The sequence below is a fragment of the Amphiprion ocellaris genome, chromosome 3, assembly GCF_022539595.1.
Source record: "Amphiprion ocellaris isolate individual 3 ecotype Okinawa chromosome 3, ASM2253959v1, whole genome shotgun sequence".
Taxonomy (NCBI): Eukaryota; Metazoa; Chordata; class Actinopteri; family Pomacentridae; genus Amphiprion; species Amphiprion ocellaris.
In genome coordinates this window covers 9,671,551-9,686,035 of record NC_072768.1, presented here as the reverse complement: position 1 = coordinate 9,686,035, position 14,485 = coordinate 9,671,551, and the positions used below count along the sequence as shown (strand labels likewise).

Genomic DNA, 14,485 nt, shown 5'->3' with positions numbered 1-14,485 from the left:
GTACATATTTGTGCATGGCTTGATATTGTTTTGAAAACAAGACAAAAATAAAGACGCAAGTATTAAATATTTGTTTGATACGTTCCATATTGAATGGTTGTCGCTGCAGACAAGAGTATTACAGGCAACCTTACACTTGCCTAAAAACTACATTGAATAAGTACTGAATAAAATGGTTAAGTTAAATTTAATATGGTCTCGGTCTCGCTTTGTCTTGGTCTCGGTCTTGACTCGGTCTCGACCCCTCAAAGTTTTGACCTTGTCTCGGTCTCGATGCACTGTGGTCTCGGCCATGTCTTGGTCTCGGTTTAGGTGGTCCCGACTACAACACTACCAGGACTGTTCGATGAATCTTTCTGTTTTCTGCATTTCTGACTCTGATAAATGGTGTTATTTTCTCAATTTTTTGAAAACCCCAGTGGGTTTTGGGGTTCCGAGGGTTAACCGAAGGTACAAATAAAAGTCAAACTGCTCTTCTTTTTCGGCTGCAGTAAATATATGTATCTGCTGACGCTCCGGACGGAGACGCCGTTGAAAGCTTTGGGGAGCTCAGCACAGGTGATGAGATGCTTCCGGAAACCGAAAGATCCTATCGTTAAATCTAACGCTAAGTGAGCCTCAATTAAATGGGCCGATGCCACAGTCTCCGGGGCACAGCTCTGAGTCAAGAATATCAGGAATCTCTTCCTGCACTGCTGATGGTTTTCTTGATGGTAGCAAGCAGAGGCAGGCAACTGCAGCCTCTTTGAGTAATTTACTTCAGTTCAAGAGGCTGTCACTCAAAAGACTGATAGTGAGGTTGAAGTGAGGTTGATAAGAGAGTGCTTGTTGTAAAACTTTGACTTCCCCTACCTTCTGCTCTCTTTTCTGTCTCCCTCATCATTCTTTCTGGCGTATCGATCCAAACAATCTCCTCATGATCCTCAGTAGAAAGTTTGAGCTGTGTGTGCATATGGTTCCTATATGTTCAAACTTCTTATAAAAATGTTTGGAATGAATATCGGCGCATGTCTGCAACTCATTATACCAGCTCTGGCTGAGAGACAGTTCAAACTCCACGAAGTGACGAACGCACAGTGTAGAGCTTGTAAGCACACACTTACATGCATGCACATATCATATATGCACATACTAACCTCTCAGATTGCGTATGAAGTCATCGAGGCCCATTTTGCGCTGGGGTTTGATGTTGGGCGAGTACATGTCAGTGTTGAGGAGGACCACAGCGAAGGCCAGGATGAAGATGGTGTCTGGGTTGTGAAACTGCTGCACCACATCAGGATTGCACATACAGTACCTCTGACTGTGGAGGACAAACAGGAAAATGTATATCACAATTTGGGTCAAACATCTCTCTGTGATTCATTAAACATTGGATCTCAGGATTTTTAGCCACTCCAGTAACATTTTAAAGCACAACAGTGATGCAGAGGACACAACAAAGAACCATTAGAACACTGAAATCCCAGTGATCATTCAAACAGCAACAGAGTCTTGTTGCTTTTGATAACAGCATGAATCTTTTCTCTGGTGTAATAAACACGGGATACAAAGATATGAAATATAGCACAAACAAAATAATATTGCGTAGTGTTTGCAAGCTACCACAAGTCTGAATTAGAATAACAAAAATAAATAAATCACAGCTGCATGATTGCAGATTTGTGGATTTAAAGCACCCCGGACAGATCATATTGTTTGGCTTCATCTAACCACTGCGCAACAAATCCAACAGACCATTTTATTAATTAGTGTTTGGTAAGAATACTATTCAGTGCATGCAGAAAAATGTGGGATACCTTCCCAGCAATAGAAAAATAAACTAGAAGAGCACTTGAAAAGGTCATCCTCCACCACTGCCAACACCCTATCCCGAATTTCTGGAAGTGAGCTGGATCCACGCCAAAAGTTAATGGGTTCTACTTGTGCTCATGCTCCACCTCTCCACCAGGCTTCATGAGATTCAGTTTGGTAGTTTTAGCATAATCCTTCAGACATAGAATCAATTAGAAATAGAATCAATTCTTTCAACACCAACTGAAAGAATTTGTAAAATAAATGCAGTACAAGACTTATGAAACTGCAGGACTTGATGTGAAATTCCTCTCATTTCTTCACGTATACCTAGCAAAACCTAATGTTCACTTTAAAAAATTTTTATTTCACAGATTTTTTTCAATTAACAATCCTGCATCCTCCTGTATGTACCAGAACTTAATGATGCACTCCCTAACTTTGTTATTGGCCTCAGTGGCATTCATAAATCCCCATACTTTCTCTTGATTCTTTCAAAATCTCTCAAAATATCCACAGAGAACTGGGGAGGAATCCAGGGATTTGGTGATTGAATTGGTCACAGTAACAACATCAGGGAGAGCAGATCAGTACAAACTGATTAAGTTATAAGGCAACATGGCGAGTGTTTCTTATTCTTGCTGTGAGCTGGAGGAATTGAAATTGATTCTATTGCAGATATCTCACCATACCAGCTGCGCTACTTGATGATCTGACTGATTGTAGCTTCTACTCAGATTTGAGGACCAGTCAGTCTCCAATAAACAAGACTGACAGGATAGAAGAGACATTTGACAGCGCAAAATAGTTCTGCCCTAGGTGAGGTGATGCTGCCCGATCTGCTTCAGAGACAGAGATGCTGCATTTAGACTTGCTTTGCCCCATTGTTGCCCACAGGCTTCACAAACGCTCTCTTCCATCCCTCCTTCCCCCACAGCTCCCTCCCTATCTTTCTTACTGTCACTTACACTTACACACTGGGCCATTCAGTGGTGGGAGGCTTTTATCTTTGCAGCCAGGCAGGATGCAGACATGGAGAGGGCTGCTCTGCTCCAGAGTACTATGCACTTGTCAGAGCATATGCAAGCGAGAGGCCACATCTGAGACCTGTGCAAGCAGGAAGCCATTTCCCACCACTCCACACAAGATCTAAGGCCAGAACACTCACATGGTATCAGTCGACCAGCCCAGTTCAGAAGCAATGCCTTTGTTTGAAGGAGACTAGATCCTGCCAGATATACTAGGCACATGTGCATACACACACACACACATACACACACACACACACACACACACACACACAAGCACACAGAGACACAAACGAGCCTCTGATTTGCCAACTTGATGTAATTCTGCGGCAAATTCATCAAAGACCGAATGCAAGGCAAGATCTGCTGTAAGTGTGAGTGTAATTATGCAAATGGGCATGTGCATGGATGTGTAAGTGCATATGTGCATATTTTTACAATGAGCGAGCGAACAGTTGAGTGAATAAATAAAGAGGTAGGTATGGGCATGTATTTGTGTTCCATTCACACATTTTCCAGCACGGATCTCCATCTTATGTAACCAGTTTATTTAAACACTAGCTCCCGGTCCCTTATCTTCATATCTGCATACGAAAGTTGCATGCCAGCTGGCACAAATACCACTTCGTATAAAGGAACTACTCTCAACAAGAGTACGACGCGCTTCAAACAGATGACATAACAACTGTTACGTAACAGATATGGCATCGGATGTCTGGCTGTCCCGATAAAGCTTGCTCGTTTCTGACCTATACTCACAGCCACAGACAGAGTGTGGTCTCAGATCACTGATGACTTTATAATCTGCACCCAGGGGCTCAGAGTGTATGATTGAGTGTGATGTGATTAACTGATGACTGCGGTGGGTGTTCTGATTGGCCCTCAAATCAGAATCGGAGAGAGGAAGGAAGTGTCATGACTGGTCCTTTTCCTCTCTTCTCTCTTTCCTCAACAGTTCTTGCTGGGAGAAAAAAACAGATTTCATTTTAATGGACGAGTGAGTGTTGGAAACCAATAATGAACAGATTTTTCTGACAAACTTCATCCCCACTCTAAACTATTTTCTTAATGAATATAAAACTTGTTTTCCCCATTTTGCCTCCTCCCTCATGTTCCTTTCCTCTGAGCCAGGATTGTAACATGTCACTTCCTTCCTTCCTTCCATCCATCCATCCATCCATCCATCCATCCATCCATCCATCCATCCATCCCCTCTCTCCAGCAAAAACTTTCCAGTTTCTCCTTGGGGATTCAAAGACATTCCCAGGCCAGATGAGATATGTTATCCCTCCAGTGAATTCTGGGTCTACCCTGGGATCTCCTCTTAAACTTCCAGGAAGGTTCCCATGTGGTATCCTGCCCAAACTGCCTCAGCTGGCTCCTTTCAAACATTAAGGAGCATCAACTCTGGATCTCTCTGAACGTCCAAGCACCCCATCACTAAGGCTGAACCCACCCAGACTATGGAGGAAACCCATTTCAGCTGCCTGTATCTGCGACCTCATTCTTTCAGTCTCTACCCACAACTCATAATCATAGGTGAGGGTTGGAACATAGACTGGCTGTTAGATTGAAAACTTTACCCTCTGGCTAAGTTCCCTTTTCACTACGACTAGCAAATGCTGGCATTACTGCTGAGGCTGCACCAATCTGTCTGTCCATCTCATGCTGCATTTTTCCAACACTTTTGTGAACAAAATCCCAAGATATTTAAACTCCTTCATGTGGGGCAGTAATTCAACCCCAAACCAACAGGAGCAAGTCTTCAGTTTTCAGCAGAGAACAATGGCCTCATATGTAATTCCTACATGTAGCTGACTAAATGGTTATAAACAAGCTTGTGATGACCACAGCTGGGTGGTGAAATAATAGAACACAGCTTCACACAGTGAGGAATGACCTGAAAATGACAAATGTGGAGTGCTGAACCTCAACTGGAACATAGTTGCAGCAATGCTGAGAAAGAAGAACCATGCTATCAATAACAGAAAGTGCAGTGGCTACCTTTAAATAATTAGACCATGAATAATTTACTATTTACAAAACCTTGCATTAAAAAAACAGATAGGTGCCTGTCCTGACTCAACACAAGGATCTTCTGTGGAGATTAGTGGCTCTGTGATGCTTAGACAGTGCAGAGGGCACTGCATCAAGTCAGCCTATACAGATGGCATCAAAGAACAAAGCTATTGGTTATGAAATTGCACAAAACTGCAAAAATAGCCTTTGCCAAGACACATGAAAATAATCCTGATGAATAGTGGCAGCACATTCTTTGGCTAGATAAAACCAAAATGAATAAACAAAATTGTTTGGATCAGTTGGGATCCAACAACTACCACAGTGACTGCACAGTGCCAACGGTGAAGTAAGGAGGTGGGCGTGTGCTGATATGGCACTGCATGAGTGCACAAGCTTGTAGGGGAGATGACATTTATAGATGGCTCTATGAATGCATATTTGTATATCCAAATACTGACTGAAAAGTAGCTTCCAGTTTCTAGAAGCTCAGTAGGGGAGAAATGTTCCACTGTGACAGTGATCCGAAGCACACTACAACAATCACAAGAGTTTTTGAAGGGGAAAAAAGGTTACTGTATGTATGTTCCCTGACTTGAATCCAACAGAACACTTCTAGAGTATTTTAAAGTCCACGTTAGAGCAAAAAAACATCTGTATCAGATTCATGACAAACACAACCAAATCAGCAATTACAAATAAAGGCCAACATACAAAATTTTAAAAATAAAAGAGTGGATTCTCACTAATGAAGGATGTATTCACATTTTGTTGCTGTATTTCTCATCTGTTTTTTTTTTTTATTAGCTGTGCTACTGTACCAGCTTGGATCATATCTCAGCAACTTTTGGGAGATTTCCATAAAATGGGTGCGCACATCTGCCAGGGGACTGCAGATGCAAGTGAGCTTGAAGCTACAATCTGGTAAGGTGCATCAAACGGTAATATTTATGTTTCAGCTGGGCAAATAAATAAATTCATAATAGTATTGAAACTATATACTGTAACCTCAGCATAAAATGCATTTTCAATATTTCTTCATCAGAGAAAATTACGTTATGTCCAATATTTTGGTTTATGTTCAAATACCTCCAAAACTAATGGGATTACCACCATCTGTACTTCCATCTGTTGTTTGCCTAATGTGCTAATTAGCAATGCAAACCAAGATGGAAAACGCTACTGGCTAGGCATCAGGTTAGCATCATCATTGTGGACATGTTTACATGCTGACGATAGCATTTAGCTCAAAGGTTTAGGCCTTAGGTGGGAACGACTGGACTTAGGCTGGAGTGTCACAGAAAGAGAGGCAAAGTTGAGCGGTTCTGAAAGACGGACCCATACCTTGTTGGTTTTGGTGGTTTTGAATACCACAAAAAACTACAACAAAGTCAATTAATCAGACAAACAAGGGCAGCATAATGAGGATGCAGGAACTCTTGGCAGTTAACTAACAGGCACTACATTTATTATGGGGATCACACATGCCTGTAGTGGAAAAGGACATCTTGGTTAATGAGTTCAAAAGGGGCAGTGACTCAAGTCATGTCAAGCTGGTGACATTGTTGGTATCCCTGAGGGAACAAGCAGTAGATCCACAGTGAGACATTAAATTTACAAAGCAATGCAACCAATTACTCTGAAATAGAAAACAATGATGGGCATTTTTATTGCCTTTTTAGTCCTGAGGGCAATCTTTGGCTATCACCAGGACATTTCAAGGACAGCGGCAGCCAGGGGATGAAGAGGCAGTTGCAGATCCTATTTGTCTGGTTGCTTCTGTCTGTTTTTGCCTCAAAGAATTTTCAGTCAAAGGGTAACAGCATCATAAAAACCTTGTTTCCATCCACGAGTTTGTTCGAGGCGAAGCTAGACAGCTCGCAAAAAGGTGTAAACTGAGTGTGCAAACCACAGGAGGTCTCGAAAGGTACTCTTGGTATTTAAATGAGTCTCCTTAAGCAGATATGCTCATACATTTTAGTAACTGCAGGGCTGGAGTCAGCACTGATGAAATGAGCAGAAAACCAACTCAGGCTAAATCCTAGCGAGTACCAAACATGAACTTATGCATATTCATGTACGGCTTTGGATGGAAATGGACATGCAGCTATCCAGCACATACAAATGGTTCTAAAAAGATGAAGAGTTGGCCAGAAAGTGTTATCCAGGAAATAGAGGGTCTATTTCTGTCTTCATAGAACGCACACTGATTTCCTGTGGCTCAGATCTTTGTCGTGATTGGCTGACAATCAAACGCTGCTGAGTTTAGTCAAAGGTTACAGGCAATCAGTGTAATTTGCTAATGATACAGGGCTTCGGTGTCATCAGAGTCTGCCACAGTGAGCTAGCTGCACCCGTTAAAACACTTGCATATACAGTCATCCGATTAGTATGCCATTCCTGATACGTCTGCTACCCCAAGGCTACGAGATAAGAATATACTTTTTTGCTTCCGTTTTATTGCAAAATATGAGAGGTTAGTTGCGTGCCATTGTTTTTCTGTTTTGCATAGGTGGCCATAGGCAAAGGGTCTTTTCATTTTTAAAAAGTTCAGAGTGCCCTTATCAGCCGTGCTCAGTGATGGGATGGGCTGTTATTGTGTTGAATTGCATTAAAAAGTGAAGCCAGAGCCTGTTTGTCGGAGTGGCCACGGTTGTGAGCGAGCTGACAGTCTCACCTAAAGGCTTCGATGAGTCTCTCCACTTTTTGTGCTTCTCCCTGAACGCGGACATGAGCCTGGAACTTTCTCAGGGCTTCGTCAAGCTCCATGCCAGAGAAATCCATCTCATCCACGACACAGCTATAAAGAGAAAGACAGAGAGGGAGGGAGAAAAAGTAAGCAGGGGAGAAAGGAGAGTGAGACTGAGCTTGGTTGTAGTCTGTCACTATAATGAGAAGGTAAGCCAGTGAGTGAGTGTGTGGAAACGTGTAGAGATGAGTGTGAATGTGCGGCACACTATGTGTACCCAAGTGCTGATGGCTAATCTCCCTCTTATAGTCATACTTCTATTACAGAGCCACTGACCTGGAAGATGCACATAGAGACAACATGTTTATACATGCACACATGCATGCACGCACGCACGCACGCACACACACACACAAGCATCGGTGGGGAAGAAAAGGTCTGGCTACAGTTGGAGATAAGAGGGAAGTGGGATGAAGAGGGCAAAATAATGAAATGCAAAGATTGAGAGGGCAAGAGAGGTACATGAAAGGCTGAGGACGGGCTGTGGCAATAAAAGAAGTAAGAGAACCAAGATAGTGCATGTGTGTGTGTGTGCCCGCACTTTTTTCTGTCCAAGCAAGTGTGTCTATGTATCTCAGTGAAAGAAAGTGAGGGTGTGTGCTTACGTGTGCGTTCAGTGCAGTGACCTATTTCTACAGTCTCTACAACAACCTCAGCAAAAAGCCTCGCTATACTCGATCTCTGTCTATAATCTACACGGGTTGGATGCAAAAGGCGTGAGCGTGAAAGCGTTAAGTGAATGTGTGTTTTCGTGGATGTGTCGCATTTATGCATGCAAGTGCCCCATGTCCGGTGAGTGGGTGTACGTGTGTTATCACATTTACAAGTGACATGAGTTCCACCTGAGATATTTTAAAATACCTGAATTCATAAAAATTTAGAGAGACTAATAAATCTTTTATTGACTCTCTCTGTTGCTTGGTAGTGAAGAGCAACTTATAAAACGCCCACACAGTTGAGGTTGTTTTCTTGACATTACTTTGACGGGAAGCTCCAGAGCCACTGCTAAGTGCACCTAAAGGTGAGTTAGATTTGTCAGCTGTTGTCTTCAAGTTCATGAAGTAATGATAAATTTCACGTCAGCATGAATAAGAAGACCCTAAAGTTTGAACATCTACATGTAAGCAATCTAAACCTACAGATGAGGACCATATGATATGATCCAGAGTGGAGCCTGAGGTGAGATTTGTACATCAGATACAGGCACTCATTTAGCAAAGTGGCAAATAAATTTTCTCATTTTACAAATTGTAAAAAAAAAACAAAAAACAAAACCTGCAGTTCTAAATGTTAATAATATGTAAATACACTGATTTTTGTCCAGATGCTCTGCAGCCCTTTTCCCACAGGGTAGTAGTCAAATGGCTTATTAGAGTGGTTCTCCTTGATGATTTAAAGGTCTCATTCAAAGATAAAGCGAGCACAAAGCACACAGGAGAATTTTTCATAATCTACAAATGTGATGGGAAAAATGAAGACCACTTTTCCAGTTTTATGATGCTATGATTTTAGCCAGTTTACATGGCATCAGGAGCTTTGTCGTATTTGAGAAAATAATCCATTTAATGTTTTCAGTGTCATCTGGACTTCGACTTCCAGACTATATATTTATAACAGAAAGGGCAGAATTTGAAAGGTTTGATGAATTAAGTGTTTAACTATTTACCACTAATTTAACCCTCTGAACCCCAAACAGTTTCTGGGGGTTTTTTTGTGCCTGTGGGCTATTTTTTATTGATTTGCTGCAATTGAAAGTCTTCCACCTCTATGGTAACAGCACAACCATGACTAGAAGCATAGAGATTTCTAAAATGTATGTTGCACATCACAAAGTCATAAAAAGGAAAAATCTCAAGAAATTTCTTTGAAACTAAAAAAACTCAGTATTAACATACTATAGTTTTTTTGTTTGGTTGTTTTTTTTTGCCAGAGATTGGTGTAAGCTGAATCATTTATAGCCTCCTCATTGCATCAAGGAGTGCATAATTGTATATTTTTTGCAAATTCTGGTGTGAGCAGATTCTTTATCTATGGTGACTCGCTATTTAAGATATGTCAGATAAATCACCAAGTGTCCAAGTGTCTCAATTTTGTGCTCTGATATGATTTATTTTCCCAATGGAACAGCTCTTCACTGATGTTCAAGGTTTGTCGGAAAGTTGAAAATCTGACAATCCTGTTTTTAGAGTTTGGCTTTGGTAAATTGTGTAATTTTGCTGATTGTGATTAGTGAGTGTAAACACAGACAGCAGTTCAGCCCAATTTAGCTGACAGTCCCTGAATTTTTGCCACATTACTGTTGGTAGCTGCTGAATCACTCACATCCTCTCAGTTGTGTGCAGGAGTGCATAATATTTTGTTTGAGCCATGTAGAATGAAGTGATTTTGATGAAATTTCACAATTTTAAGCTTAGATTAGGTTCCCAACGAAACTACACATCACAGATGAGGAGCTGAAGGACTTTGGAAAGTGAAAATCTGATGTTTTCACATTATCTGGTTCTGATAAATGGTGTAATCTTGGTGATTTTTTAAAAACACGACATGCCTTTCAAACTCGACAGCAGGTTTTGAGGTTCAGAGAGTAAAATAATTTCATTAAACATTAGTCAGTATTTTATTAACATGAATAAACCCACTAGCTACAGCTTATGCAACCTTTATAAAGGGGTGTCTTATTCTAAAGTCACATCTAAGTTATTTAGATCCTTTGTTAAAATGAACTACTCCCAATGAAGGCTGCAAACAACTGCAGAAAAAGCCAGAGTGGACTCTCACCAACATTTACCAGTGCTTTTTACCAAATAAATTCAATGAGAGATTCTATAGGCTTCACATTTAACAAGCAAAATTATAACTAAACTATTTCATAAAAAGTTAAATCTATATATATGTATTTCTGCACGATGCAAAGATCTTCAGAAATCATAAATCAATAGCAAGAACTCACTCAAGAACATCTCTGTTGAACTGCAGCTTGCTATTTCCCAAGAATTCTCCAATCATCTGTCGGCTCAGGCCCTTCCTCTGCAGCAAGAAGTGAGCCACTCCAATGGCCGTGTCCGGGACAAATCCACGCGTGATCAGGAAGTGGATGCCTCGCTCTGGGTTCCTGCCAGCAGAAAAGCAAATAGTGTTAGTGCTAATTCTGTGTGTGTATGTGTTTGATGTTTTTGTGCATTCAAGTAGAAAGGTGTGTGTGCTTTAGTGAGAAACAAAACGTGTTGCGTTGTATGTACGAGAAATCCCTCTTAATGTGTGTGCGTTTGGTGTGAGTGTGTGTGTGTGCCAGAGCGTCCATGTGAGATAGAAGGACGCATAAAGACGAAGAGGAAAAAGAAAAATGCAGTCATGCGCAAAAGCTGTTAGGTCTGGACTTCAGGATCAGACCCACTGTCAGTGATGCATATGAGTTAATTTACTTTAATTTGTATTAACTTATAATAAGTGCAGGCCAACCGTGGATGCTATTTATAGGAACTGAGTGGCTCTCACATTGTTCATGACCTTCTTGACTGCCTCTCCAACTCCACTGCATTTTCTCTCTCCCTCTGTTCCTCTCTTCATCCCTGCCCACCCCCTCGATCGTTTATTTTTTTTTCATGGACACCACACCGAGATGGCACTGAACAGGCAGCTCCTCCCAACAATCACAAACACTAATGAGCAGCTGCTTAGAGCAGTTTTGCAGGGCTGTTGGAGATTTGTTAGACACAAACAGTAATAAGTGTACTCTGAACCCTGAGCCAGAGGGTGCAGAAATATTTAATATGTTTTTCTGCGACAGTGCCGAGTGTGTGCTGCTGCCACACTCACACATTGAAGAGGTTGAGTCCGATGCGGTAGAGGCGTTTGCGGTGCGTATCAGTGGACAGGGTCGGCGAGCGGCAAGAGACCGGATCCTGGCAGCGGTCCCTAGGCAGGGAGACAACCAGGGCCTGCAGGGCCTCGGGGCTCGGACCCCCGGGGATCTGCTGAGGATGAGTGTAATGGTACTGCTGGTACTGGGTGTAAATCTGAGCAGGCTGCTGATTAGACTGGGCCGAGGTGGAGATTGAAGTGGAGGTAGAGGTAGAAGTAGAGGTGGACCCCAGTCTGTCTGAGCCGCTCTCCCCCTCCATTCCCCCTGCAGCTGGCACCGCCGAACCCCTCCTGGATCCTGGATCAACCATTTCCAGCTCCTCACTGGGTGGAGGTGCAGGAAACTCAAGCTCCTCCGCTGACTGCCCGTCTCCTCCCCCGGCCATCCCGCTCACCGAGGTCTTCCTGCTGCCTGCTTCTCCTCCTGCGTTGCCCAGAGAGGTGGTGGTTGTCGTGGTGGCAGAGGAGATGGTGTAGGAGCTATTGCTGTCGATGTGAACAGTAACATCCCTGAAGGCCATGAGCAGCGAACTGGCACTGCGGGGCAAACAGGCGCTCTCAGCAGCTGCACGAAGGGCCCCGGGGTCCATCAGCAGCCCCTTCCCTTCTCCACTCTCTGACAAGCTCCAACCACGAAGGGCCTCATCAATCGACTGTGCCAAGGAGTGAAGCTGCAAATATCAAGATTAAAAAAATACACATCAAAACCTGTGATTTAATCAGGTCAAGGGACATGATTCATGTGTGGAAAACTTTACGATAGTAGCTGGGCTGCTAATTAGTGGGTATTTGTTAAAGAAAAGAAAAATGATTCATAGTGACAGCTGCTGGACTACTGAGTGGAACACGGCATTCAGATGAAGATGTCTATCAAGCCACTGGGGCCAGTCAGCATAGTTCAGCTTAAGAATATAAAGCGTAGATATTAACCACTAAAGCTTTTATTGGGTGAGGGAAGATCCAAAGACAGGCTAAAGGTATGTTAAGTCAGAATTGGAAAATAGTGTCAGATGTCAGAGGGATCAGCAGATTTATGATGACACCGTCTGAAATCGACTTTCTGGCTACCAAATGTTCAAAATATCATTCAACTATAGTGATGGGCTTCCAAATTAATGCTCATACACACTCTGGTCCATTTCTTCAGTTGAAAAGATGAATGAAGAAAAGGGTTCTGGCGACATTTTAAATCAAAACATAGTCACATTGACAAGACTCCTGGTCTTAAGCAGGTGTAACAGGTGTAGTATATATGAAACACAAAATAGTGCACTTCAGATGCTAATGGAAATAGCTTTGTGGATATGTGGTCATAAACCAAATTATTGGACAAATTTGAGTCTTGGCCTGACAGTGGACTATAAAAAGTCAGAGGATGAGCAAAGTTGTGATTCATCCTGGGGAGAACCTGTGCCAAATTTTGTGCAAATATTTTTAGTAGATTAAAAGGTTTAAGTGAATCTCCAAATGTATCTTCTTCCTGCACACTTTGGAAATAGGTTCTATATTTCACTGTATTTTTTTAGACTTGACCAGAGGTGCTAGAACAAAAGGTGAAGAGGTTATTAAAATCTCTGTGATTCTATCAGTACAAAATTGGATGAGACTCAGTCGGTGGCTGATATATTTCAGTCGAGTACAACTGTGGTTCTCTTAAATTAAACTCATTTTTTTTCTGCACCATTTTGCATCTTTTCAACATGACATGAAGAAAACTCACTTGTTCGGAGAAGCAGTCCTCCAGCTGTGTTAGTGAGGGTCCAGAGGTTGGAGGTGGGGCTGGGCCTGGGGCAGGAGAAGGGGCGGCTGCTGGGGCCGATGCAGGAGATGGCGGTAGAGAGGTGGAGCGGCACGGAGGTGGAGGAGGAGTTTTAGACCGTAAGGGTATTTGTCCTCCTCCTGGATGCAGACTGTAACTGTGTCTCTGGGCTGTATTCCTATTCCGGCCTGAAGGGCTGGGTTGGCGCAGAGAGATCCGGCGAGGCAGCTTACTCTCCGACAGCGAGTTGCGGATCTTCTGAAAGTTTTTGCTGAGCTGATACTGACGGAAGGCTGTCTGGATACGACGGGCTGCTCGCCTTGCTATGAGATGACCTCCATATTTCTGCTCCAACTCTTCTATCTGGGAACAAAAACAGCGGGAGTGAGTATATCAAACACGGAAGACACTGCAAGAGTAATATTCCAAAGCACACATCATCCACTGAAAGATATTTATTCATCCGTCCACAAGCAAACATGTTTCCGGTTTGTGCCCATGTCTGCAAGAGATCAAAAAGGAGTTTGAGCATTCCCTGAGTCGTGAAATTCACTCTCACACACTTCTTAGAAATATCCTTCTTACTTATCTGTCTGCTCTTTTAAAGGGGTTTATGGTATTAGACCCAAAGTAAACATCATCTATCATCATTGAACTACTAATGCTGGCTGAAGGGCCATGAGAAAGACGATGGATGGGCTGTGACAAAGGTGCTGTTTAGAAAATGAAAAGAAAAGTAAACACCCGCACAAGCCTATTTCTGGTCCGTTTGTTGGCGGAGCAGCTCAGCCCAAAATCTCACCATCCTTCGGAAATTTTGCCCTCTTATATTTTCCGCAAGAGGGAATCGAAGGAGGAGGAGGAGGAGTGGGAGGCAGGGGAAGAAGAGACAGAAAGGGAGGAAAAGGAGGACAGCCACACATGTGCCTGGGTGTGTATCTGCACACACAAAAAGTGCATGTACACACACACATACACAGAGAGACACACACTCGTAATACGCACACTCTCACTGCAGCAGCAATAGCAGTAGCAACAGCAGACCCTTCAGCAGTTTGCTATGAGGAATAAAGACATCTCCAGCCGCCAGAAGCAGTTATTAGCTGTTACCATGACAACCTAGCATCTTTCGTGTTCCTTTCACTGTGGTAGTGGTATCCTGGGTGTTCTTTTTCATGTCAACAGAGACAGAAATAGATCTGAATGGGAATCTTTTTTGTCACGCAAGACACAATGTCAAATGATCATCCTTCACACACCTCTTCACACTAAAAT

General features: G+C 42.6%; 1 protein-coding gene across 2 annotated transcripts in view; it reads right to left on the bottom strand.

Moving 5' to 3' along the window:
- Nucleotides 1-14,485, bottom strand: part of iqsec3b (IQ motif and Sec7 domain ArfGEF 3b) — a 37,302-nt gene that overhangs the window by 10,130 nt on the left and 12,687 nt on the right. For both annotated transcript variants that reach the window (XM_023275369.3, XM_023275370.3), the window contains exons 4-8: nt 13,172-13,573; nt 11,407-12,122; nt 10,541-10,702; nt 7,519-7,641; nt 1,137-1,303 (exon numbers count right to left, since the gene is read on the bottom strand). In XM_023275369.3, the coding sequence (XP_023131137.2) occupies nt 1,137-1,303; nt 7,519-7,641; nt 10,541-10,702; nt 11,407-12,122; nt 13,172-13,573 (1,570 nt within the window). The remainder of the gene's footprint in view (nt 1-1,136; nt 1,304-7,518; nt 7,642-10,540; nt 10,703-11,406; nt 12,123-13,171; nt 13,574-14,485) is intronic.